The sequence below is a fragment of the Acinonyx jubatus genome, chromosome C2, assembly GCF_027475565.1.
Source record: "Acinonyx jubatus isolate Ajub_Pintada_27869175 chromosome C2, VMU_Ajub_asm_v1.0, whole genome shotgun sequence".
Taxonomy (NCBI): Eukaryota; Metazoa; Chordata; class Mammalia; order Carnivora; family Felidae; genus Acinonyx; species Acinonyx jubatus.
In genome coordinates, this window is record NC_069384.1 from 25,876,971 (window position 1) to 25,904,390 (window position 27,420).

Sequence of the window (27,420 nt, forward strand, 5' to 3'; positions counted from 1 at the left end):
ATTTAACTGTATTAGGTAAGAAAACCACAAGCTAGCTTTTAACAAATTTGCTGAATGAAGGAAGGCTTTCTGTTTTTCTATCACTTGGGAAACAAAGAGAACAGCTTCAAACATATTTTTCATGTCTTTATGTATATCAACAAGATATTAAACGTGAAGTCTGACCAGTGATGGCATATGGACCGGGATTTTAAAGATCATGTCTGAGTCCAGGCACTTCTTCTAGGAAGCATTCCTTGTGCCCAAACATGGATTGAATTAGATGTGCTCTATGTACATCTTGGGCAACTGACAAGTCCTCCATCATAAGCACTTTTCCTGCTTTACTGAAGTTGCTTTACTGTGTGCTTCCTACCCTGTACCCTCAGTGAACATTTCACAGTTTATTTTTTTTTTTAAGTTTATTTATTTATTTTGAGAGAGACAGAGATAGCACGAGCAGGGGAGGGGCAGAAGGGGGAGCGTGGGGAGAATCCCGAGCAGGCTCCACAGTGCCAGCTGCAGAGCCCAACACAGGGCTCGAATTCACAAACCACGAAATTACAACCTGAGTGGAAGCCAGGAGTTGGTTTGCCTAACCGACTGAGCCACCCAGGCACCCTACATTTGATTTTAAAGACCAAAGCAAGAAAGAAGAAAAGAAAAAATACAACACGACCCACAAACACAAGCACCTTCACACCAGAAGGAAAACAGAATGGATCTACCAGAAATATAAGATGGTCTATTTCAAAATAGTGGAGAAAACTTAAGTTGTAATATGACTAAAAGGTGGAAATCAGTTAAGACCTTCCTTTATTAAAGATGGAACTATAACTGTCAAAGTGTCTGGGGCTAATCATACATAGGAAATCAAAGAAATCAGTGGAAGCACTGAGGACAGAAAGATAAGAAAGTCCATATTTGTGGAGCACTGTGTTTGTACATGCTGCCCACTTTCCCCCTCTCCACCTTCTCCCACTCAGAGCATCTCTAGCCACTTATCAAAGTACCTCTTACTTGTTCCCTCCTCTCTGTTCCTCACAGTGGGAACTGCCCCCTCCTCTACATTACACAATGTGTTCCTCTATTGTTGACACTGTTTATACGGCCCCATCCTTAAACACATATTTTCACTCAGTTGACAGTGTCTCGGGGCTTCATCTCTGGAGGGTATGTCCCAAGACTAATTTAATAAACCCCCAGACTTGGGGCACCTGGGTCACTCAGTTGGTTAAGATCTGACTCTTGATTTCAGCTCAGGTCGTGATCTCAGTCCTCAGATCTTGTTTGCACGTTCTCTCTCTCATTCTCTCTCTCTCAAAATACATAAACTATAAAAAAAAATTAAAAAATGAATAATAAAAAATAACCCCCCAGACTTGGCATTGGGCAAAACTGCTGAACTTCAAGCAGACAGCGAAGGTCAGATCAGAGGGAAGGTGAAGGAGCTGCTTGAAAGAGGAAAGGTGACTAATGGGAGACAAGACCATCAGTCCTTATGGGAAAAGCATGGGAAGGGGGCCATGGGAAACCATGTATCCAGGAAAGCAAAGGAACAGAATGACCCCTACACAGAAGATACAGCTGCGAAAAAGCTGAACAAACCTGGTCATGTTCTGATGGGAGCAAAGGCTGATTTTTTTTTAAATTTTTTTTCAATGTTTATTTATTTTTGAGAGACAGAGAGAGAGCATAAGGAGGGGAGGGGCAGAGAGAGAGGAAGACACAGAATTGGAAGCAAGCTCCAGGCTCTGACCTGTCAGCACAGAGCCTGATGTGGGGCTTGAACTCATGAACCATGAGATCATGACCTGAACCGAAGTCAGATACTTTACCGACTGAGCCACTCAGGTGCCCCCTGATGCTTTCTTTAATGCTAACATTACAAGAAATGTTAGTAAACCTGATAAGAAATTAACACATATGCAACTTTACATATAGTATATGTTAACATGAGAGAAATCAGACATTGAGAAAAACTTTTATTTGTAAATATTCTAAAATCACAACTGCAGCTAAAGAAGAGTCTTATTTTTCAACCATCTTTAGAACAACATGAAGCAAAAAGAAAAAACACTAAATATTGATGCATGGCCTTTCAAAATATCTAGTCATTCCAAAAACTTAACAAAAAAGGGGGAAAGCTAGGGGGGGGCGGTGGAGAATTTAAATTTACATTCCAAAAGTCTTGCAGATTTCTTTGAGTTCATGGGAAGAGGTACATTATGATGACCTTAACATCAATTGCCGTAAGTAATTCACCTGATATTGACTTTTATGAGAAATGTCAAAAAATGTCATAACAGTTACTATTTTTTTTAAATGTATTTATTTATTTTTGAGAGAGAGCATATGCATTCATATGTGTGTACACGCAAGCAGGGGGGAGGGAGGGTGCATGCAGAAAGTGAAGGAGAGAAAAAGAATCCCAAGAAATAGATTCTGACAAGCGTGGATTTGGATATGGGGTCCAAACCCACAAACCGTGAGATCATGACCTGAGCCAAAATCAAGAGATGCTTAACCGACTGAGTCACCCAGGTGCCCCAAGGGTTACTATTTTAATGTTAAGAAATGAACCGGGTAAATCAGGAACTGGTATGTTTAAGGGACATGTTGATCAGGACAAGTATAATTCTGTTGTGTGTGTCTGATGACAAATACTACAGATGCCTGTGTTAGCAACCAACTCACTGAGATATTCCAAACTGTGCAAAAATGCAACTCCTAGAACACCTGGCTGGCTCAATCAGCAGAGCATGTGACTCTTGATCTCAGGCTCATGAGTTTCAGCCTCATATTGGGGGTACTAGTTTACTGAAAAAAATTTTTAAATAAATAAATAAAATGTTTTTTTTTTAATGCAACTGCTGTACTCTTAAATCATTTCCTTGATCCTACCTTCAACCTATGGCAACTTTCCTTCTCACGAGGAAGTTGATTGGGGATTAGCAATTTTTTTTTTAAGTTTATTTACTTATTTTGAGAGGACGAGAGGGAGAGGGAGGGAGAGGGAAGGAGGGAGGGGGAGAGAGAGGGAGAGAGAGAGAGAGAGAGAGAGAGAGAGAGAGAGAGAGAACACGCATGAGCAGCAGAGGGGCAGAGAGAGGGAGAGAGAGAATCTCAAGCAGGCTCTGTGCTGTTGTCAGTGCAGAGCCCAACATGGGGCTTGAACTCACAAACTGAACCGTGAGATCATGACCTGAGCTGAAATCAAGAGTCAGATGCTTAACTTACTGAACCACCCAGGCACCTCAGAATTAGCAATTTTTAAAAGTCACCTACATAGTGAGTGTGTCTAGGGGGAAAAAAAAAAAGACATTTAAAATATGTTAATATCAGTTAACTGCTCCAACTAGGCCTTTCAATATTGCCGGAGGAAAGAAGAAAACACTTACAGGAAGGTAGAAATTATGCTCTTGGCTGTCTACCGGTTTTAATTGTTTAATTCCTATATGGGCTACCCAGTACAGTATGTTAATATGTACTTAGAGCTAAGAAAATAATACTGACGGTCAGATAAGTTAATTAAGAATGAAAAATGACACTGAGTATACTTACATGCTTTTCTATGCAGTTTTTTAAATATAAATTTTCAGCTCCCCACTCCCAAGGAGAAATAAAAAGTACCCAGGAAATAAACAGAGATGGAAATGGGGAAATCCTTATCTTAACAATAAACAATAACTAACAGTGACTGAGATTATGTGTCAGGCACTTTTCAAAAGTGTATACATATTTTTTTAAAAAGGTGTATACATATTAACTCTTTAAATTCTCTTTGAAGGAGGTACTACTATTATCCCCATTTTACAGTGAAGAAATCAAGACCCTGAGTGGTATCTGGGCTACTACGGGGAGCAAGATGTTCCCACACTTACCCTGTTGAGTTGAAGTCCACCAGTAAACACCCTTGAACACAGACATCTTGTTTTAAAAATCAGTATGAAATACAAGAGTAGGTTTTAGACCCCACTCCAATCACTATGGTGGAGAAGAGTTTGAAGTTCACACTTTCCTCTGCTATACAAAACTTCTAAGTGACTCAGTTTCTTAAGCGGCTGGCTCTTGATTTCAGTTCAGGTCATAATGTCACAGTTCGTGGGATAGAGCCCCATGTCTGGCTCAGCACTGACAGCACAGAACCTGCTTGGGATTGTTTTTCCCTCTCTCTGCCACTTCAACTGCTCTCACGCACACATGTGTGCCTTGCTCCTCTCTCTCTCTCAAAATAAATAAACTTTAAAAATTGTTTAAAACAAAAGATTTTAAACTTATCTCTACATCCAACGTGGGGCTTGAACTCAAAACCATGAGATCAAGAGTTTCATGCTCTACCAACTGAGCCAGCCAGGCACCCCTGGGTGAACTTTTTTTTTTAACAAGGAAATAAATACCAGACTAGGAATCTGTTGTCATTTGTCACAAAACAGTAACAATAACAAGAAACCCATTATCATTTTGAACATGTTGTTGCTTCTTTAGGGCCTAAACATAAATTAAGGATACTGAACCAAAATGTCTACTTCAGATCTAAATATGTCCTAATTTTAGGTAATCAATCAACCAACAAGAAGTCTTCCCCTGACATCCATCTCCTCCCCTTCTTCTGCAACTCAAAGGTAGTAAGTAAGAAGTAGTTCTGAGCTCACTTAAATGTGCAGACATTTCTGAAACATTTGCATACTGAATTATGGAAACAGTTCTGTCCATTAATAGCATTGGCTCCAAAGTAAGATTTGGGTTCAAATTCATATTGAGCTTACTAAATGATTGGTAAGTTTCTAGCATTTTTAAGTCCGTGTGTTTCTCTCTTACAATGGGAATCAATATGGGCGCCTGGGTGACTCAGACAGTTAAGTATCCAACTTGGGCTCAGGCCATGATCTCATGGTTCGTGAGTTTGAGGCCTGCATCAGGCTCTGTGCTGACAGCTCAGAGCCGGGAGCCTGCTTTGGATTCTGTGTCTCCCTCTCTCTCTGCCCCTCCCCTGCTCATCATACTCTTGTCTCTTTCTCTCCCAAAAAATAAACATTAAAAATTTTTTCAAAAATAAAATGACAATCGTAGTAATAATGCCTACTTCATTGTAGGAATTAAATAAAAGAATGTATGTAAAGCTTTTAGAACAGTTCTAGCACAACATGGTATCATCTTTCAATAAACAACATCTAATATGACAATTCACTGTCATCCTATAACACTATGTCACTTCTAGGACATAAACTCCTGTAGTGCTGGGAAGGTACTTTTTAAATTTTTTTTTTAATGTTTATTTATTTTTGAGACAGAGAGAGACAGAGCATGAACAGGGGAGGGTCAGAGAGAGGGAGACACAGAATCTGAAACAGACTCCAGGCTCTGAGCTGTCAGCACAGAGCCCGACGTGGGGCTTGAACTCACGGACCGCAAGATCATGACCTGAGCCGAGGTTGGACGCTTAACCGACTGAGCCACCCAGGAGCCCCAGGGAAGGTACTTTTTAATTTTTATCACTCACACTTAGCAGTGCCTTCCATACAGGACGAACTTAAAATCTGTTTTGTAAATAAATGACACTGAAATGTATCCACTAGGTTTGACAAAAAGAACATCACTGGTGACCTAGGCCAAATCTGATTTAGTGATGGCTTTGGGCAGTTACAGTGGAATACAGCTAACTACAAAGGTTGAGATGTGTGACTAGACACAGAAGTAGAAGGCTACTGTTTTAAGGAACTGGCTCTCAAGGGTAGGGGGAAAGTGGCAGAGTATGATGTGTGGTCAATGAAGGGTTGTTGTGAAATGGGAAATGTAGAGCATGTTTATATAAGTCAAAAGGAAAGAGCAAACAGAATGAAAGAGGTTTAAAAATACACAGAGCAGAACGCTCAGAAACTGAAGGATCAAGACCCCAGAAAGAATGATGCCTAGAAAATAAGAAATAAGACAACCTTTAAATAAGAATGGAGGGAAGGAGTTAAGAGGACAGTACAATTATGGATAAGCTTATTCACTAAGGTACAAGAAATTAAGGGAATTTGTACCTGATAGCCTCTATTTCCTCTGTGACAAAGGAGGCAAACAGCGTTTACTTAGAATAAAAGAGGCAGAAAAAAATGTGGGCAGAGAGTTTTGGAAGGCAGGTTCAAGTTCTGAAATACCTGTGAAAGGAATGGGGAAAGAAGTGAGAGACTGCAGAATGGTACCACGAGTCCAAATGATACACGCTCAGAGTCGATGAAGCTGAGCAAAGATCTACATACTGACCTTACCATACCCTTTTCTCTAGTTTTATGGATTTGAAAATTTCCGTAATTAAAATGTTTTCTAAAAATGATGTGGCACTGGGGCGCCTGGGTGGCTCAGTCGGTTGAGCGTCTGACTTCAGCCCAGGTCCTAATCTCGCAGTTGACAAGTTCGAGCCTGGCATCAGGCTCTGTCCTGACAGCTCAGAGCCTGGAGCCTGCTTCGGATTCTGTGTCTCCCTCTCTCTCTGCCCCTTCCCTGCTCATGCTCTGTCTCTCTCTGTCTCAAAAATAAATAAACATAAAATAATAATAATTAAAACAAGGGGATGTAGCAATATGCACCCCCCAGAAGAGCCAAAATGATAAAAGGCTTTGATGGGGACATGGAACAATGGAAACTCGCACACTCTATTGGTGGGAGTGTCAACCTGCACGATTAACTCTGGAAAACTGTGCAGCCGTTTCAACTAAACCTAAACACAGGTATTATCTATGGGACCCCAGAAACAACATTCACAGGTAGAGAAATGTGTGCAAATGTGCACTGAAACATATGAATGAGAAAGTCACAGCAGCATTTTTCACAATAGAAAAAATTGGAAAAAAATGTCCAGCCACAGTAAAATGGGTAAGTCAATTGCGATATCGCCACACAATAGAATACCATGTAGCAATGCAAACAATCTACAGCTACAAAAAATGAATGATCTTACAAACATAAGAGAAAGTTACACCAAAAAACCCCCCCACAAAACATATATCGTATAATTCCATTTCTATAAAGTGTTAATACTAACCTACACTGTTAGAAATCAGAAGAGAGTGAAGAAGTGACTGGAAAAGGCCGGGGACTTCAGATATGTCAGTAGACAGAAATGACACTGTTTTGAGGAACTTGGCTCTCCAGGGTAGAAAGAAAGTAGCGGAGTATGATGTGTGGTCAGGGAAGAGTTGTTGCGAAATGAGAAATGTGGGTTATATTCTATTTCCTACTCAGGGTAAGAATTACACGGATGTTTCTGTTTTGTGATAACGCTCTCACCTGTACACCTGTAAATAACGCTCTAAACTTTGCACTTCTCTATGCATAAATGACATACTTGAGATAAAAGGTTTACTTTTCTTCTTTAATTTTTAAAATTTAGGTAAACTCTACCCGACATGAGGCTCAAACTCATGACCCCAAGATTAAGAGTTGCATGCTCTACCAACTGAGACAGACAACCCTAAAAGGTTTACTTTTAAAGAAATTTTAAAAGAGCTGAATGAGTTAGAGATAAAAGTTATTTTTATTTTGTTTTTGTTAAAAAAAATCACATCCCACTGCTTTATAAATGGACTTTATATATTAAAAAAAAAAAAAAAATTCTAGCTAAAGTGGACAATAAAGTCTCTCCAATGTACACAGCTGAGCATCACAGTCCATGAGCAGGACCAAAGAAAGTGGCCTGGAAGATCAATCCGTATCAGAGATGAGAACTGAGGTCTGACCAGGGGACCCTGGATTATTAAAGAAATTATTGTTTTAAAGTAACCAGAAGTGGGGTAGAGGGTGGTTAAAGGCCTGAAGGTCTCACTGATACAAGAAGGTATGACAATTTCAGGAAAGCTCTAGGTGCCAATGACCACAGAGTTCAAGATTTCAGAGGAAAAAGTATAAAGAGAGGGTTACCTAAGTAAACTAGAGAGAAAATCACTGTATTTGAGAGGTCAAGGAACTGCTATGTAAGAATGGTGGAAGAATGAACTGTAAAAATGAAACATAATGCTGTGATGGGGGCAGGACAGGAGTATGAGGTAAGGCATTTCTCAGTCATTGTGAAGAAGCAACCAGAAGTTTGGTATAAGGAGAGGGCAGGAGTCTCAAGGTTGAAGGGCTAGGACACAAGGTTGAAGGGGGAGAAAGTAGTGTGGAGAAGCCAGTGGGGCCCAAAGAGAATAACCAGAAAACCATACATTTTCATATCACGTAACATTTCTACTCTGATCCCCATCCTCCTCTGCTGAGAATCAGAGCTGGGGAGTAAGTGCCTGACTCGCTTCTCTGAACTGAAGCTTTCCTACAGTATCAGAATGGTGTCTTCTTCACATCTTCTGAAGCATCTGGCACAAAACCTCACCCACATGTACACATTATAATCTATTTACCCCCAAATGTCTTCCATAAGAATTGAAGTTCTGAATAAGAAATATTCGATATATATTATAAACCAGGACCAGGAAAAACGTAAATTATAAAGGAAAGCCAGGGGAAATTAAGAAAGTAAACACACAAGACAGATTTTCTGTCTTGGATTGTGACCCAACCCTTCCCCACCCTCTCTCCCCCCACCCTCTCCACACACACAAATACTCCTCTCAAGAAATTCAAATCTCAACTGCAATCAGAATTAAGTCTAAGCCTTTTGTCGAACTATGTTACCTTCCCCATGTTTTCTAATTTTAGAATTCTCTGGCAAAACAAACGCAAACGGCATATTTTGCCTTATGGGTAAAGTAGATCCATTGCCATGGTGAATACCTTCATTGCCTTCACAGAATACGCTCTGTTGTTAAAAATCTGCCTTTGCCTCCTTGCTCATAAAAACCTCAGGCTCTCTTCCCTTCCTTTAATTAACATGAAACAGGAAAAGTGAGTACTTGGCAACACACACACACACACACACACACACACACACACACACACCCCTCAGGTGAAATGTGTTAAAAAGATGAGCTCACAGTAAGTAAGAAAGCAAAGAAATAGATATAACAGCAAAACGAGTAAATAATATTATCTCCTTATGGAAAATCCTGAAGGTAAGAAAAAAAGGGTTCATTACAATAAGAAAATCATCTCCGTTGTAAGCATGTCTAACTTGATTGCCTCAATACTGGCATTAATTCCTTTCTAATATCCCAAAGTGAATTCAAATTTCCCTAGCAACCATCATCAGGGGCCATTCTGTCCTTATTTTCCACCTTTCCATAAATGCATTTATTGCCCTCACAGGCAAGTTAAAAATGTGATTTTGGTGCATGTATTTGTTTTTTCTGCCTCATACCTAAGATGTAAATGCACATAGCAATCAAATAAGGGCAGCTAATATAGTTTTGTGCATGGGTAACAATTGTTCTCATAATTTCAAGAAAGTTAGCTAGCATGTTACCAATAAGAATACTATGGATACAAATAATAACATAATTATCTCATAAGAACACTACACCTATGTTTGTTCAGTTAGCAGGATGTTCCGAGACTAGTTATGTTAGAAGGTGACTGGAACTAAAGCTTCAAATTCTAGACTTGTGCTGACCACCAGGATAGCTGCTAGCCACATTCGGCTACTGAGCACTTCAGACATGGCTGGTGCAAACTGAGACGTGTGTAGGCCAAATACTAACCAGATTTCAGAGAATTAGTGAGAAAAAAAATTTTAATGTTATTAATGTTTAATTTGATCACATGGAACTATTTTGTATATACTGAGTTAAACAAAATATATATTTTCCGAAGAACTGTATTGTTTCACAACTCTGGACTCAAATATTTCTAACAAGGTACAACCTGGTAGGTCTCAGGAGCCCGAGAGCTCCAATTCCATCTAAATCCCACCACCCCTGTAACATCCATAGCTATGCTTAAGGCAAGCCAGAAAAAGGAACAAAATATATATTCAAATGAATTTCACTTTTTCTTTTTCCTTTTAAATGTGGCTACCAGAAAACTTTAAATTACATATGTGTCTTGCATTATATTTCTACTGGACAGCACTGTTTAGACCAATGTGACAATTTATTGGACTTAATTCCTATAAATTAGAGTAATACAAACTGTTCTTCCTACCCCAAGAATGTCAGAAGACCCAAATGAGATGGGTGTGAAATTGTCTTAAAAAATAAGGTACCTGGGTGGCTCAGTCGGTGAGCATCTGACTCTTGATTTCAGCTCAGTTATGTCTCACAGTACGAGAATTCGAGCCCAGCGTTGGGGCTCCTCGCTGACAACACTCGGAGCCTACTTGAGATTCTCTCTCCCTCTTCTCTGCCAACCCCCACCCCCAGCTCGAGCGCATACTCTCAATCTCTCTCAAAATAACTAAACTCAAAAAAATATATGGTACATCATAACTATGCATCGTGGTTCAGTGTGATGGTCTATAGTGACCGCAACATAGCACTGATTCAAATTCCAGTCCATGAAGTTATACAAACAATGCATATATTGGTATCTTTTATTGTAAAATATAAATTTAAGACTTCTATAATGTGTTTTTTGAAATAAAATATACGTGTATATTTAGCAGGGGGAAAAAAAGGTACAATCACTTTTCCAGCCCAGAGTTACCAGTAGATTCTAAAAGTATCAGATTTCACATTGTGCCACCAAGTAGGTTAAAGACTCTTCTCAATTCTTACCGTACAAACTACCCAGGGCACAAAATACTCAAGAGTTTTTGTCTGGGCCATTAAGGAAAACCCCCATGGGACTCGTCTGATATTCAAGAGTTCAAAGCTCTCTTCCCTGGGGAATCCAAGTGAGCCTGAGAGGGTCAGCTACAGTCACTCTAAGGATTTAACAGAGATGTGGCTGAACACATTTGATTCACTGTATCTGAATGTTTCTTGAGATTCCTTGAGAGCATGTGATCTGTGCAGCCAAACTACCCTTCCTTTGGAGAAACCTGTAAAACTCACACAAAACATACATTTACACTATAAAATGGTGAGGTCGTGATTACAATTAGTTACTGTTTCTTCTTAAAATCTAAACAAATTTTTATGTCTTAGAATTAAATCAAAGCCATTCACCTTCCAACTTATAAAACACCTCTGAAAGAATGAAAGTGATTTCATAGTTTCACAGGAAATTTGCATTGTCTCAGTTAACCAATTAACAATGGTTAATTTGACTGTTAATCCTTTTTCTCACCAACTATCAAAGGACAAACTAGACCATGCCTTGATCTCATACTTACCCTAAAATAGACTATTATCTCCCTCCCTTATCCTACCTTCTCTTTGTCAACAGGGCAGACCACAGTCTTTTCTTCTACAGCACACTGCTAATTAAAATTGCAAATAATGCTGAGTCAAGTTAAGGCCTTTAATGCTTAAACTCTAATTGGCTAACTCTTTATTAGAAACCAGGAAGAGTGAGTCAATGAGGTGAGGGAAGAAAGGTGAGAGAAAAGGCCTGTGCAAAAGCACAAAAGAGAAATTGTCTCTTTAAGTCACCATTTCACCAGTGAATGTAGAAACATTTTCAGCTTTCTTTGCATTTTTACAGAGACCGTAATGGATTCAACAGACTGAACAACTTACAAAGCAATACCAATAATAGACCCCCAAAGAGATCACCAAACCATGAACTCCAAACCAGCTCCCCCAACAGCTCACTTCACCATGCCAGGGTGATGTTTTCCAACCCCTTCACATTCCACTGTTTGTCATTTCCGCACCCGCCCCCCCCCACCCCCGCAAATGTGGAGTAGAAAATGAGTAGGGAACCACCACTAGAAAAGGTTGTTGCTTTTTACTTATATTTCGCACCACACTCCTAATAGAAACCAGTCTAATTCCAGCACCAATGTAACAATTATTCTAGAATATTAGATTTGTTTTCTTAAAAATATATAAGATAGATGAAAAACAGCAGGATAAAGCCATAAGTTCTTTTTAATTACATAATTTTTAATTATGTTCTGGGTTACTTTATCATTTTACAAATGTATTTTTTTTAATGTTTTATTTATTTTTTGAGTGTGTGCGTGCATGAGTGGGGGAGGGGCAGAAAGAGAGTGGGAGAGAGAATCCGAAGTGGGGTCTGCACTGACAGGGTGACAGCAGCAAGCCTGATGTGGGGTTCAAACTCATGAATGGCAAGATCATGACCTGAGCTGAAGTCAATTACTCAACTGGCTAAGCCATCCAGGCACCCCATGGGCTAGTTACTTTATCCATTTCTTGCTGGCCACCAAATGAATGAACGAAAAGTTCCCACTATCAATTCTTGCCTTTATTTAATTACACCTGATAATGATTTGTATAAAACAGAGGAAAGGTAGAAACAACATGATTGGGAGAACAGGCTGCAACAGGAGATTACAGTGAGACGGTGTTAACACAAATTCACTCCATTACCGAGCGCAGGGCAAAACGGACACACACAGCTTGCCTGTGCAGGGTACGGAGCCCAGCCCTGCTCACCTCTTCTGTGAGGAACATACTCTTGATCTTCAAGTGCTCTTTCCCTCCAGGTCTTTTTCCACAAGCCAACAAACATCAATTCCTGTCTAGAACATTTTCCCATTTAATTAGCATGGGCTGTGCATACACTGGGAACAAAATATGGAATCAACAGACAATCCTTGACATCATGAAATGTACAGTCTGGTCAGGAAAAACAATTACAATAAAGGCCCACTTGACAAACATTAGAACACACTCCAGTAATGTAATGTGCTTGGAGTAGGGAAAAATTCACTTAATCAAAGGCCAACGAAGCTATTTCAACCATCTTAAAAGGTGATAACCTGGACTACGAGTAGTGGCTGGAGGAATACAAGTGACTTAGAAAGTGACTGGATGTAAGCAGATGAGAGAACAGGAAGAGTCAGTAAGGTACCCAGCTTTCTGCCTGGGTATTTTGCTAGCTGAAAAAGCCACTTAATGGGAGAGGGAACAGTCATTATGTAGACAGGTTCAATTGGAGGCACCTGCAGAAAGTCGAAGCAGGGATGTCAAGTGGGTGGTTTCAAATGAGGGGAAAAAGCTTGGGAGACAGACTAGAAATAGACTGGAAGCTGTCAAGACATAAATGCTAACTGAAGCCATAAACTGAGGAACCCCAATATTTAAGGTACAAGGAGGAAACGGTGCACAAAGGAAAATAAGGAACAAGGTTCTAAGTCTGGGTGGCTGGAAGGTAAGGGAGTCCTTAGCTGCTTAGCTTCTGCTACTCTCCCTTGGAATGAAGGTCATTTGTGCAATGTTTCACTGTCAAGACAACTGCAAACGTTAAGCGTGTTTTTCATTCTTTACTTACCTGATGCCCACTCCTTAATATATGAAAATCCAGCTGTACTCTATCCCCTACAGAAAACTGTCCTTATGGAATCAAGAACTTCCTGAATGTCGCCAATAATCTCCCAATGGTAAGACCCACTGGCCTCATTTCTACATCAGTTTCTGGGATACCCTCATCCCATAGTTCTCCTACATGCCCCCCCCCCATCACTCCTTATTATTCACCCTCTGTTTACTTATTAGATGTTGATGCTCTCCAGTGTCACATTTCACCATCTCTCCTAGTCCTACCAGCTTTTCCTGGTTAACCTTACACAGATGCCACCTATCAGTGGTGATTCTCAATTCTCTATCACCAAACTTTGTCTTTCCTGAGATCCAGTCCTTTGTTTCAATCTTCCTAATAGGTATTTTTTACCTCCATTCCCTTTGGGCTCCTCAAATATCACCTGTCTAAACTTAAGCTCATTGGTCATTTCCCCTAAAACTTGCTCCTTTTTTCTTTACCCTCTGTTGGTTAGTGACTTCACCATTCTCCCAAAGCCAGAAATCTTACTGCTTCTCTCCAACTTTTTCTTGCAACCAACCAGGTATCAGGTTTCACTGCATTTCCCTTAAAACTTTTCACACCAGAGGAAGCCCAACACAACTCTTGTGTTTTTGTTTTTTTAACAGGGACTGCTTATGTGTAGATCATCCCAGATAGCTTCCTGTATCAGATCTATTGGTTCTATCTGCCTCCAGAACTGCCTCCAGGTTCATCATTCAAGAGAATAATCTCAGTGTATAATCTCACTTTTTTAATGCCTTCACAAGTTTCTTTGTACCACCAAGGAGGGTGGCAGCACTTGACAGCTGTCCATCATCTTCATCTACTAAGCTCCTGTCACAGCCCTAGATCTTCACCCACCCACAGTGTGGGTCACTGGTTAAAAGGCAAAATCTCAGGCCTCACCCCATATTTTCTTATAAGAAAGACTCAGGCGCACATCAAAACTTTGAGAAGTGCTGGTTAGATGCTCTAATGCACTGAATTTCTCACCTCTCACAATACATTATATCCTTTCAGAACTCCGTGACTTTGCAAAAGCTGTACCATCTGCTGGGAATGTCCTATCAAACCTTTGCACCTACTACTGTAAGGGCGCCTAGTACAGGCACAGTACATAGTAGGCCATAAATATTTGAATGATTGGATCATTAATCAATTAATTAACGGATGAGTTAGGCTCCAGACTTGCACAGTGTAAGGTACTAAAGTGCATTCGGATGGAATGTGAATGTTAAGCAGTTGGAAACAGTGGCCCAGAATTCAAAGGAGAGGTAGGCTGAGCTGGCACTATTTTTAAGTCATTAGCAACTGTTTGGAGGTTACAGTAATGGGTAGATGAGGTCACCCAGGTCTAAGATTGAAAGAAGAGGACTATGGGCCAAATCTTGGCTAAGGTTGACATTTTAGGGACCTTCTGTAGAAGTCAATGAAGAGCAAGTTAACAGGGTGGGAAAGAACCAAAAAGAAGTTCCAAAAGATAAGCGGATTTGGAACACGGTGATTGTTACCTTTGGCAACTAAAGTGGAACAGAACAATGAGATCAAAGATAAAGCAGAAACTTAACTTTAGACTAACAACTGAATGAGACAAGGCTACTGGAATGATCACTAGAAGGACCATCTTTATTTGATGAGAAGGGAAAGAGAGAGAGAGAGAGAGAGAGAGAGAGAGAGAAATGGAACCGATGAGAGCTACGTCATATACACAGGCGTAGTGGTAAAAAAGCTGCAAACTTTTAGCCACACAATATTGCTGAACATTTGCTATTTGCCACATACCACAAGCTAACTAACACTGGGACTGTAACAAGAACACAGGTCATGCCCCTGCCCTCTGACCTAGTGCAATGAGATAAACTGAGTGACTGACGGACACCCCACAACGAGCAGGGTAAGGAGCCAATCTAACGTGGCTTGCCTCTGAGGAGGGGGGACTTTTTTTAGGTGGTTGGTATAATGGCCAAAATGTGAACAGTAAGAGACATATATAGAGGAGATAAAGTTCCCACTTAATCTTCATATATTTTATGCAAAAGAAGACTTCCGGAAAGCAAAATGATAAACATTTCACTTTGCTCCTCAACAACTCTGCGGTGGTAGGATCCCTACTATTGACACATAAAGCAACTGAGGCACACAGAAAGGACAGGGGCCTGCAGCCATCAAATGACTAACAAGCGGTAGGTAGACAAGTAATTTTTAGTTTCACTCATGCTGACAGTGTGAGAAACAGCAGCCCCCCAAACTTTAACAAGATCCCCAGGTGATGCTGATGCTGCTGGTACATGGGCCACGTCAGTTTTACAACACTAAGCCCTGACTCCCCGTGTCTTCATAATGGTGCCAGGAAGCATTCAACTAAAATCAAAAAAGTAAAGGGCTAATAACAGAAGACTTCAGTATTTGGCACACAGCAGGTTCTTATTACATGACAGATAACCAGTGACAAAAATTTAGGATGTCAATCAGAGGTAATCAAAGAGGAAAGAGGCAAAATAACATGGTGGTAAGAGCAAGGATTAAAGAGGAAGTTTGTGACCTTGGCAAATTAAGTTATATAACTATTCTATGCCTCAGTTTCCTCACAGGTACAATAGGGATCATTGTAATACACACCCTCTAGGGTTACTAGGTAGATGGAGTATATGTAAAGCCCTTAACAGTGTCTGGCATTTAATAACTGCTCAATCAAGGCTTTAATTTTACTACGATTGCTACAGCTATACTACCACTGCCACTATTATTAGTGGCACTACCACTGCCACTATTATTACTGTGACTTAGGTAGTATGACTTGCTGCTGGGTGGGTAATAAAATGCATCAAAAGGACTTCCACTAGCAACCAGAATATACCACAAAACGCTTTACAACCCATATGGAGACAAATCTAGAAGAAAAATAGCACTGCAATTTTTAATCTGTAAGCCTCCGCCACTCTGTTTTGCCAAATGTAGAAGCCAATCATGTTACCACCCAAACTGAATTCATAGCAACGGACTTCTAAAATGGCAAAGAGTATCTCAAGAAATACTCGGAGCCATACATCAGTTACATAGTTTTTGAGTTGTTCCCTAAGCTGGGAAATTGGAACTAAAAATAGTTGTCTTGTTAAGCTAAGGACAATAGTCCTTTAATGAGAAGCTCATTGTGCCTAACAAAGTGAGGCACCCAGAAAAAATGAAATCCAGACAATTAGTTGGACATCCCCAGGGGGTGAAAAACAGAATCCTCTTCAGGGCGCCTGGGTGGCTCAGTCGGTTAAGCGGCCAATGTGGGCTCAGTCATGATCTCCTAAATTTGTGAGTTCGAGTCCCACCTCGGGCCCTGCGCTGACAGCCTGGAGCCTGCTTCAGATTCTGTCTCCTCCTCTCTCTGCCCCTCCCCAGCTCGCACTCTATCTCTGTCTCTCTCAAAAATAAATAAACATTAAAAAAATTTTTTTTAAATCCTCTACATTGTTTATGGTATTCCACTTTTCTGCTCTAAATGTAGCCTAAAATATTCTTCCCATAGAGAACATGTGTTCTCCACTTCAACTTCAGCTTAGTCCTTGACAAAACAAAGATGGGAATGTACCAAGTAAACTGGTTACTGACCCTTCATCTTTTGCAGAAGCTTTACTTTGGAAATTTCACCCAAGTCTAAATGATATGTATCAAAAAGGTGGAGGTGGTGCTATAGTCTGAAGATTAGACTTGGTAATAGAATGTTGATCCCATGAGTAATGCTCACAGATGTGGCATCCAACAATGGAATTAACATTTCAACAGGAAACGGAGAGCCATCCCAACAGAAAGGGCCACCCGATCCTTTCGGGCTTAAAAAAAAAAAAAAAAAAAAAAAAATCCTTCCAGAAGCTACACGAATGTGTCTCCAGGGTCCCACCCATGGATTTTTTTTTTTCCTTTAATTAACAATTTGGTTCTAAAATACAAGTGCTTACCCTGACAAACAAGATCAGGTAGTTAAAACACTGACATGAAAACAGATCACTTAAAGTGTCGAATGATTGTGCCTTCTAATAGTCCACGCATTTTTTAAATGCCTTTTTTCTCCTCCCGAGAAAGACGCAGTCGAAAAATGTACTTGGCGAATCCTTTAAGAAGTGCCCCGTACAAGTCATCCCCTCTTATCTTCAAAATGAATTAACTCATCATAAATTCAAACCGAGGTTACGAATTTCTCCTTTGCACTTTGCGCCGGGACTGCGGAAACCAAAACCGCATTTTTTCTTTTTTTTTTTGCTGGACTCTACTTTTGATTTAACACGGTCTACTTCGTCGAGTTACCTTCTAGGTAACAGCTCGTGCTTAGGCTCTCCTCTTCTACCAGACCAAGAAGGCTCAGGCTACTGTTCGTTCAGCGCCTCTTTCCTAGAGGTAGCCTGGACGATTTGAGGCACTGAAAAGCTCGGTGTCTATTTAATCATGGCGTTTGTAATTCAGCCTCCCCGTTTGGACTGCTCAACACCTGCAAACTCGCACCCCAAGGCTTTGGAAATCGAGTAACCCTGGACGGACACAACACCGCGGCTAACAAGGGAAAAGGCAAGCGCGAATAAAGCAAAGCTTGCACCCGCAGCAAAGAATGGTCTGGGAGAGACGCCAGGCGCATCGGGCACGCCGCGCCCACCACCCGCGCCCGAGGAGCCCCTGTACCGCCGCTCCTCATCTCGGGGCTCGGTCCCCACCATCTCCAACTCCCCCCGGACACTTCATGCCCCTGCATGGCTCTATTCCGAGCCATTCCACCTTCCCGGATCGCACGCCCGGCTCCGCAAACCACCCCATTTGATACCTCCCGCACGGCCACCACTGCCGCAGCGCCCCCAAACCGCACCCGTCCCCTCCCCCACGCCTCATTGTTCCCGGGTGGCCGCAGGCAGCGAGCGCCCCAGGGCGGTGCCGGCAACAGGAACCCTAGGAACTGAATTGCCCCCCACTCACCCGCGACTCCCCACAAGACGACGAATCGCAGCAGAAGCGCCATGGTGGCGGCCCGGCCGTGGGCGGTGACTGAAGGTAGGCGGCTCTCACCCGGGGTCTCAGTCACCCTGCGCCTTGCGCGCTCCCGACTGGCTGGCGGCGGCTGCACCTCCGCACCCCCGTCCCACCCCACCCTTGCACGGCAGGTGAAATACGTCACTTCCGGTAGTGGCTGAGCCCCGCGGCGCGCGCCAGCTCCGCCAGGAGCGTGGGGTTGCCGTGGCAACCAGTGCGGACTGCCCTAGGGATCCTCTGGAATAGAATTCCCCGGCCAGCTGCGCTCTGTCTTGGGGTGAGCCGGCAGCCATTCCCCCCATGAGCCCAGGTCCCCGCTTCAGTGCCTTTAGTTAAATCAGGGTGTGTGCACTAGGGTCGAGCAGGCTCCTTTCCCCAGTTGCGGTCGCGCCCTTGCTTCAGGATGAGGCACGGAACTACCCACGCCTGCGGTCCTGCCCCGGGATCCTGACGGGCGGCAAACACGGTTGGCCCCGCAGGCGCTCACCCCGCCCTCCCCTCTGGCTGGTACGGAATGAGGGGCCTCCAGCCACGCGTCCCACCTCTGGCGGTTTGCTGCGAGGTCTCCCTCCTAAGGCTGTGAGGACCCAGAACCAGGCAACCCACCCTACCCCGGGCATTTGCTCCCATATCGTTGAGTCGGTAGGCTGTTGCGGAAGGCTCGAGAAGGCTTTTCCCTATTTCCAGTAATGACCGAACCCCTCAGCTGCAGCTTCGGATTTGGGAAATATCTGGACTGGTGTTTTTTGACCCTGTGTATTTAAAGGTTATTCTAACCCTATAATTGGCCATCGTGGACCAGTGAGCTTTAAAAGTGAGGCTAAGTAGGGGTGGTTAAAGGCTGGAGGCGGTGTTGGGGGGACCAGCGAAAGAGATTTTGAATCTCCTGGTCTGCCCTACAGAGTCACTTCCTGGAATCCTCCATACTTGTTCTTGTGTCATTTGTGTTCTCAGTTGCCCTTTCCAGATAGGGTTTGTATATAACTGCTAAGAGACTTTTGTGTTTCCAACAGTTCCCTATCTGGAGTGACTTAGAGGAGAGAAGCAGTGTGGTGCAGTGGGTAAGTTCTTGGGTCCTGGGAAGGGACAGTTAACTGGGCAAGTGTTTTGGAAATACACCTAGCTATGACAATTAGATGAGATACGGCACAAAAGAATATTTGGCACTGTGCCTGGCACATAGTAAATACTCAGTCAAATGGCAGCTAACAGCACAGAGTGCTTCAGATCCCCTCTCCCTCTCTCTCTGCCCCCCCCCCCAAAATAAACATTTTTTTGAAGTGGCAGCTAATAAAGAATAATATTGGAAAATTCTTATTATTTGTTGAACCAGCAAAGAGAAAATAAATCAGTTGTTGGTAAGACCAAAGTTGCTCAACTGCAATTTAGCCTCGTGGTCGGCTATACTGACTGCATATTAAAATGATCTAGAGGGGGCCTCCCTGTCCCTATCGGTGGAGCTTGGGACTCTTAACGTCAGGGTTGTAAGTTCAGTTTCACTTTGCATATAGAGATTACTTTAAAATAAAATCTATAAAAAATAAAATAAAATCATCCAGAGAACTTGTTCAAAATACCAGTATCTGAACCCACTCCAGTGATCCTGATTCAAAGGGCCTCCAGTGGAGTCGTGACTGATCTACGGAGGAGAGTTCAGAGTAACTGCTAGGGATTTCCTAGCAGAGGAAACAAAAATTCTACCTGATATAATTGAAGGTATAAAATATTGGGAACTTAAATTTTTTAACACATTATAGTTCATGAAATTAGAAAAGAATAAATATTAAAGTTGTTCATATCTATTTCAGACTGTTATATGAGAATTTCTCTAGTATTAATCACTTCAAAGCAGCAACATTTATTTTAAGTGTCTCTGGTAGAAATTAAACTCACCCTTCATGGGTTATCTCAACCACATACTAGAGGAAATCTTTTGAAATTATCCAGAAGGATTTTTATCGTAACATTTTCCTTCTAGTACTTTTTTTTTTCCAATCTTTCCCTTTTGCCTCCTTCTGTGGTAGACATTTTCATACCTATCAATCACTTCTTACTCTGTATATTTCTAGAAGGCCAGAAAGGCACATTATTTATTCATCTTTGTCACTCTAGGAAGCCAGCCCATAGTAGAATCTAGTATTTGTTGAACTGAGTATATTTAATTCATATGTTAATATGTTGATGTATGTTAATAAAAAGTATTTAAATATGTATACAATAACTCACAAATCATCACATCTGAATATGTCTTTTTAGAATGCACCTTTAAAATGTAAATTTTACAAAATTAATGTTTTTTTTTATTGGTTGGAGTTTTTTTTAGTTTTTATTTAAGTAATGTCTATACCTCACATGGGGCTTAAACCCACAATCCTGAGATCAAGCGTCTCATGCTTCTCAGACTGGGCCAGCCAGACACCCCCAAAATTAGTGTTTTACCCTTCATTAGGTTACTGAACACAAATTTTTCCAAGTGTATCATCTCTAAGATTTAAGTAACTTTGAAAGGAGTAATTTACCTTATTCAGGAAACTATTCTTTAAACAATTATATCAAAGATGGGGGGGGGAGGAAAAAAGTTAAATGGAGTCATCTTTACACTTTGGTTTATGACTATATTATTTCATAAAAACAGCAGCTAAAATTATGCCAATATCTGAAACTTATTAATACCTTTAAGAAGCCTTTGTGGCTAAGGGTGCCTGGGTGACTAAATTGGTTAAGCATCCGACTTCAGCTCAGGTCATGCTCTCACAGTTCGTGGATTCAAGTCCCATGTCCAGCTCTGTGCTGACAGTTCAGAGCCTGGAGCCTGCTTCAGATTCTATATCTCCCACTCTTTTTGCCCCTTCCCCACTCACACTCTATATCTGTCTCTCAAAAGTGAATAAACATTTAACAAAAAAAGGCTTTGTGGCTATAGTTAGCTTAGAAATTATGTATACAAAACTGTAATGAGATAATGTCATTAATTCTGGATCATGCAAATTATTGATCCTTTGATATATTTTTCTAACTCTTTATTAGAGAGACTGTACGTGTGCTCATGCACACACACACACACACACACACACACACAGGAGAGCAGGGGAGGGGCAGAGAGAGAGGAGAGAGAATCTCAAGCAGGCTCCATGCTGTCTCCACAGAGAACGACTCAGGGCTCAATCCGAAGAGCCTTGAGATCGTGATCTGAGCCAAAACCAAGAGTCAGATGCTTAACCTTTTAACCCACTGAGCCCCCAGGCGCCCCTGATTATTTGATATTTTCAAAACAAGCTGACAATAGTGCACAGCCATTAAATGAATTGTCCTAGTTTAGTAAAGCACCAAGCATTCCATATTGTATAGCCTCTAAACCAGCAGAAAGGTGATTCTTGGTCTGTCAAGAAGGTGATAATTGTGGAGACATAAACAACTATGGTTAACATAGCATATGTTCTTACGAAGATTTCTCAGCAGCAGTGAACTTGTCAACACACTGAGAGATAATTAAAATCCTATGAACACATTCAGAGATTGACTTATTCATAAGAATTAAAGAATTTTTCCCTGTTACCAACCTGGACTATGAAGGCATGTGAAGCAAGAAACTTTATTTCATAGATGACACTGGCTGATTTTTTTATATTTTCTGGAAAATGAAATGAAGGTTTCTGGTGCACCTGCCTGCCTCAGTCTAGAGAGCATGCAACTCTTGATCTCAGAGTCATGAGTTCAAGCCCCATGTTGGGTATGGAGCCTACTTACTAGAAAAAAAAAAGAAGAAAAAAGAAAGAAATGAAGGTTTCTCACAAGTGTTCTACTTGCAATATCAAGAACATGGGTTTCATGGGTTAATACCATCCAAGACATCTATTTACCCCTGTGCAAATGAATTTATAAATACATTTTTAGTTTAATGCCATGTATATAATATTTAGAAATCAACCCTTAGTCAGTGACCTAGAATTTTTTTTTTTTTTATTCCCAATAATGTGATTCCAAAAGGAATACACAGGAGTGGTAAGTTTAGGGGCACCTGACTGGCTCAGTCAGTGGAGCGTGTGACTCTTGATCTTGGGGTTGTGGGCTCAAGTCCTATGTTGGGTGTAAAGATTATGTAAAAATAAAATCTTAATACTAACAAACCAGATCCAACAATACATTAAAATAATTATTCACCACAATCAAGTGAATCCTGGGATGCAGGGCTGGCTCAATATCTGCTAATCAATGTGATATATCATATTAATAAAAGAAAAGATGATAACTATGTGATGCTGTCAATAGATGGAGAAAAAGCATTTGACAAAAAACAGTACTCTTTCTTGATAAAAACCCTCAAGAAAGTAGGGATAGAAGGAACATACCTCAGGATCATAAAGGCCATATGCGAAAGACCCACGGCTAATATCATCCTCAGTGGGGAAAAACTGAGAGCTTTCCCCTTAACATCAGGAACATGTCAGGGATTTCCATTCTCACCAGTTTTTCAACATACTGTTGAAAGTCCCAGCCTCAGCAATCAGGCAAAAAAAGGAAATAAAAGACATCCAAATCAGCAAGGAGGAACTCAAACTTTCACTCTTCGCAGATGACATGATATTCTGTGTGGAAAACCCAAAGACTCTGCCAAAAAACTGCTAGAACTGATCCATGAATTCAGCAAAGTGGCAGGATATAAAATCAATGTACAGAAATCGGTTGCATTTCTATACACCAAAAATGAAGCAGCAAAAAGAGAAATCAAGGAATTGATCCCATTTACAACTGCACGAAAAACCATAAAATACCTAGGAATAAACCTAACCAAAGAGTAAAATACCTATACACTGTAAACTATAAAAAGCTTATGAAAGAAATTGAAGAAGATCCAAAAAAAAAAAAAAACCAAACAAACAAGGAAAAACATTCTATGCTCATGGATTGGAAGAACAAATATTGTTAAAATGTCAATACTACCCAAAGCAATATACACATTCAATGCAATCCCTATCAAAATGGCACCAGCATTCTTCACAGAGCTAGAACAAACAATTCTAAAATTTGTATGGAACCAGGGGAACCTGGGTGGCTCAGTCTGTTAAGCGTCAGACTTCAGCTCAGGTCATGATCTCATGCACGGTCTGTGAGTTTGATTCCTGCATCGGGCTCTGTGCTGACAGCTGAGAGCCTGGAGCCTGCTTCAGATTCTGTATCTCCCTCTCTCTGCCCCTCCCCTGTTCATGCTCTGTCTCACTGTCTCTCAAAAGTAAATAAATGTTAAAAAAAAATTGTAAGGAATAAAATAAAATTTGTATGGAACCAGAAAAGACCCCAAATAGCCAAAGTAATGTTGAGAAAAAAACCCAAAGCTGAAAGCATCACAATTCCGGACTTCAAGCTGTATTACAAAGTTGTAATCATCAAGACAGTGTGGAACTAGCACAAAAACAGACACATAGATCAATGGAACAGAATAGAGAACCCAGAAATTGATTCACAAAGGTATGGCCAACTAATCTTTGACAAAGCAGGAAAGAATATCCAATGGAATAAAGACAGTCTCTTCAGCAAGTGGTGCTGGGAAAACTGGACAGTGACTTGCAGAAGAATGAACCTGGACCACTTTCTTAACACCATACACAAAAATAAACTCAAAATGGATGAAAGACCTAAATGTAAGATAGGAAGCAGTCAAAATCCTAGAGGAGAAAACAGGCAACAACCTCTTTGACCTTGGCCACAGCAACTTCTTACTCGACATGTCTCCAGAGGCAAGGGAAACAAAAGCAAAAATGAACTATTGGGACCTCTGCACAGGAAATCTTCTGCACAGCAAAGGAAACAATCAGCAAAACTAAAAGGCAACCAACAGAATGGGAGAAGATTTTTGCAAATGACATATCAGATAAAGGGTTAGTATCCAAAATCTATAAAGAATTTATCAAACTCAACACCCAAAAAACAAATAATCCAGTGAAGAAATGAGCAAAAGATATAAATAGACACTTTTCCAAAGAAGACATCCAAATGGCTAACAGACACATGAAAAGATGCTTAACGTTGCTCATCATCAGGGGAATATAAATCAAATCCACAATGATATACCACCTTACACCTGTCACAATGTCTAACATTAACAACTCGGGCAACAACAGATGTTGGTGAGCATGTGGAGAAAGAGTATGCAAACTGGTGTAGCCACTCTGGGAAACAGTATGGAGGTTCCTCAAAAAATTAAAAATAGAACTACCCTACAACCCAGCAATTGCACTACTAGGTATTTATCCCAAGGATACAAAAATGCTGATTTGAAGGGCACATGCATCTCAATATTTATACCGGCACTATCGACAGTAGCCAAAGTATGGAATGAGTCCAAATGTCCATCACCTGATGAATGGATAAAGATATGGTATATATATACAATGGAATATTACTCCGTGATCAAAAAGAATGAGATCTTGCCATTTGTAACAATGCGGATGGAACTAGAGTGTATTATGCTAAGCAAAATAAGTCAGAGAGAAAGACAGATACATGATTTCACTCATGTGAAATTTAAGAAACAAAACAGATGAACATAGGTGAAGAGAAGCAAAAATAAAATAAAACAGACAGCGAGTCAAACCACAAGAGACTCTTAAATACAGATGAGGGTTGCTGGTGGGGTGTTGGGTGGGGAGATGGGTAAATGGGTGATGGGCATTAAGGAGGGCACTTGTTGGGATTAGCACTGGGTGTTATACATAGGGGATGAATCACTGGAATCTACTCCTGAAATCATTATTACAGTATATGTTAACTAACTTTGATTTAAATAAAAATAAAATAAAGTGAAATGAAAAATAAAATATGATCTTAAAAAAAAGAAAGTGATAAGTTTATACAGACTAAAATTAAAGATTTTATTGCTGTCCTTTGAATTTTCTTATCCAAGAATAGTCTGTTTGTTCCAATTGCTTTATTTGTTTTGGTCTCTGTCACTTCATGCTAGTTGCTTTTCTCCAATTTCTGCTAATTTCTTGTTTTCTGCTCAAAGGTTAAAATAGGGCAGAAAAAAGGAAGCATATTGAAAATTCCTGGCTTATAGGGGACATTTTTCCATTGTGGTCTCAGACTGGGTCAATCTGGGGAGACCACCAATAAAATTACTTTTAGAAAATATAACTGGTATCTAGCTCTTGGGAGTAAACACATGGTTAGCTAACTTTCTTATTATTATTATTATTATTATTATTATTATTATTATTTTTAAGGTAGGCTCCAGGCCCAACATAGTGCTCAAACTCATAACCCTGAGACCAAGAGTCTCATGTTCTACCGACTGAGCCAGCCAGACACCCCTGAGCCAGCTTTCTGGAAGGATGGCTGGAATAGCACTGAGGGCATCAACTTTAGTATATAAATACTAAGCAAAAATCTGCCCTCAGATGAGGTGAATGTCCCCGTGCATATTGAAATGTTAAAAACCTGAAGAAAATTAACAGTAATTTTCTGAGTAATACAAGGATCTCAGACTGGTTTAATTCCTGTCAAATACCTCTCCTAATTTATATTGTAATCTAATGTTTTTGTTCTGTACACATTGTAAAGTATACCTTGTCATTTTTTTAATATAGCCAATGTTTTTTTTTTTTTTTAATTTTCTTTAATGTTTATTTATTTTTGTAGGAGAGAGAGACAGACTGTGAGCAGTGGAGGGGCAGAGAGATGGAGGGAGACACAGAATCCAAAGCCGGCTCCAAGCTCTGAGCTATCAGCACAGAGACCAATGTGGGGCTTGAACCCATGAACTGTGAGATCATGACCTGAGGTGAAGTCGGATGTTTAACTGACTGAGCCACCCAGGCACCCCTTAATATAGCCGATGTTTAACTAGATTTGTCTACATATCTTTTTCATCATTTCTTCTTGCATGTCAGACCACTTCTGGGATGATTTGCCTTCTTCCAGAAATATGTCCTTTATAAATTTCTTTACTGAGGATCTCTTTAAGGTAAACTTTGTTTCGGTTTGTCTAAAAATATCTATTTTTAATTTAAAAGGTAGAGTTCTTGGTATATAGAATTTGGGGCTTATTGGTCTTTTCTGTCAATGCTTTCAAAATACTATTCCACTGGGGACGCCTGGGTGGCTCAGTTGGTTAAGAGTCTGACTTCAGCTCAGGTCATGATCTCACAGTTTGTGAGTTGATCCCCACCTCGGGCTCTGTGCTGACAGCTCAGAGCCTGGAGCTGCTGCTTTGGATTCTGTGTCTCCCTCTCTCTTTGCCCCTCCCTTGCTCTTGTTCTCTCTCTCTCAAAAATAAAATAAAGACACTAAAAAAAAAAAAAAAATACTATTCCACTGTACTCTGGCTTCCTTTGCAGCTCTAATAAAGTCTATCTAATGATCTTTGTAGATCATCTGGCTGTTTTTAAAAATTTCTCTTTGATTTGTTGTTCAGTTTCATTACGTTGTGTCTAATTTGGGATTTCTGTTTATTTATCCAGCCAGGGATTTCCTGAACCTGAGAGAATTCCTGTCATCTCTCAATTCTTGAAAAATCTCAATATTCAAATTCTTGTTGAATATTGCTTTTTTCATATTCTCTAAGATGTGCCCTCTGAGATGCCCATTAGATGTATGTTACAACTCATTCTATCCTTCACATCTCATCCTTTATCATTTTCATATATTTAATATTCTGAGCTGAATCCCAGGTAATTTTTTCAGTTTTATCTTCAGTTTGCTCTTCAGTTGTGTTGAATCTACTCTTCAATTCTCCGAATGAGTTTTAATTTCAATTATATTTTTTCATCCATAGATATTTAGTCTTTTTTTATATTTGTTGGGTTTCTTATTCTGTACTCATACGTCCAAATATTTTCTCCCAAATATTTCTTACATTTCTTTAAACATATTAAATGCACTTAATATATCTTATGTGTGCAATAATTATGTGATTTGAAATCTTTGGGTACCTCATTTTGTTTTTTGTTGTTTATACAGATTCTTGCATGTGTTAGGCTTCTTTTTTCATGTTTTATGGTTATTTTTTATTGCAAGTGGGTATTTGTGGAACTTTATCTTTGTGGAGTATTTGAGGGTTTGAAGTGTTTTCCTTGAGAGAGAATTTATATTAGCTTCTGCCAGGATCCAAGGGCACTACCAATCCAGGAAAACTTTAAAAATAATTTTTGG

The 27,420-nt window shown here is 40.4% G+C and overlaps 2 protein-coding genes across 8 annotated transcripts in view; one reads left to right on the forward strand and one right to left on the reverse strand.

Annotated features, from left to right (window-relative positions):
- The window catches only part of CXADR (CXADR Ig-like cell adhesion molecule), a 56,101-nt gene extending 37,747 nt beyond the window's left edge, over positions 1 to 18,354 (reverse strand). For 2 of the 4 annotated variants that reach the window (XM_053221830.1, XM_027077513.2), the window contains exon 1: positions 18,220 to 18,354. In XM_053221830.1, coding sequence (XP_053077805.1) covers positions 18,220 to 18,262 — 43 coding nt within the window. In that variant the 5' untranslated portion in view covers positions 18,263 to 18,354. Of the gene's footprint in view, positions 1 to 6,008; positions 6,242 to 12,401; positions 13,366 to 18,219 lie in introns of those variants that run through there. The other 2 variants (XM_027077511.2, XM_053221831.1) reach the window with 2 other exon arrangements.
- Positions 18,355 to 18,375: 21 nt separating this feature from the next.
- The window catches only part of LOC113604776 (uncharacterized), a 591,327-nt gene continuing 582,282 nt past the window's right edge, over positions 18,376 to 27,420 (forward strand). For all 4 annotated transcript variants that reach the window (XR_003426789.2, XR_008298130.1, XR_008298131.1 and 1 more), the window contains exons 1-2: positions 18,376 to 18,550; positions 19,287 to 19,334. The gene's annotated coding sequence lies outside the window, so the exon portion shown is untranslated. The remainder of the gene's footprint in view (positions 18,551 to 19,286; positions 19,335 to 27,420) is intronic.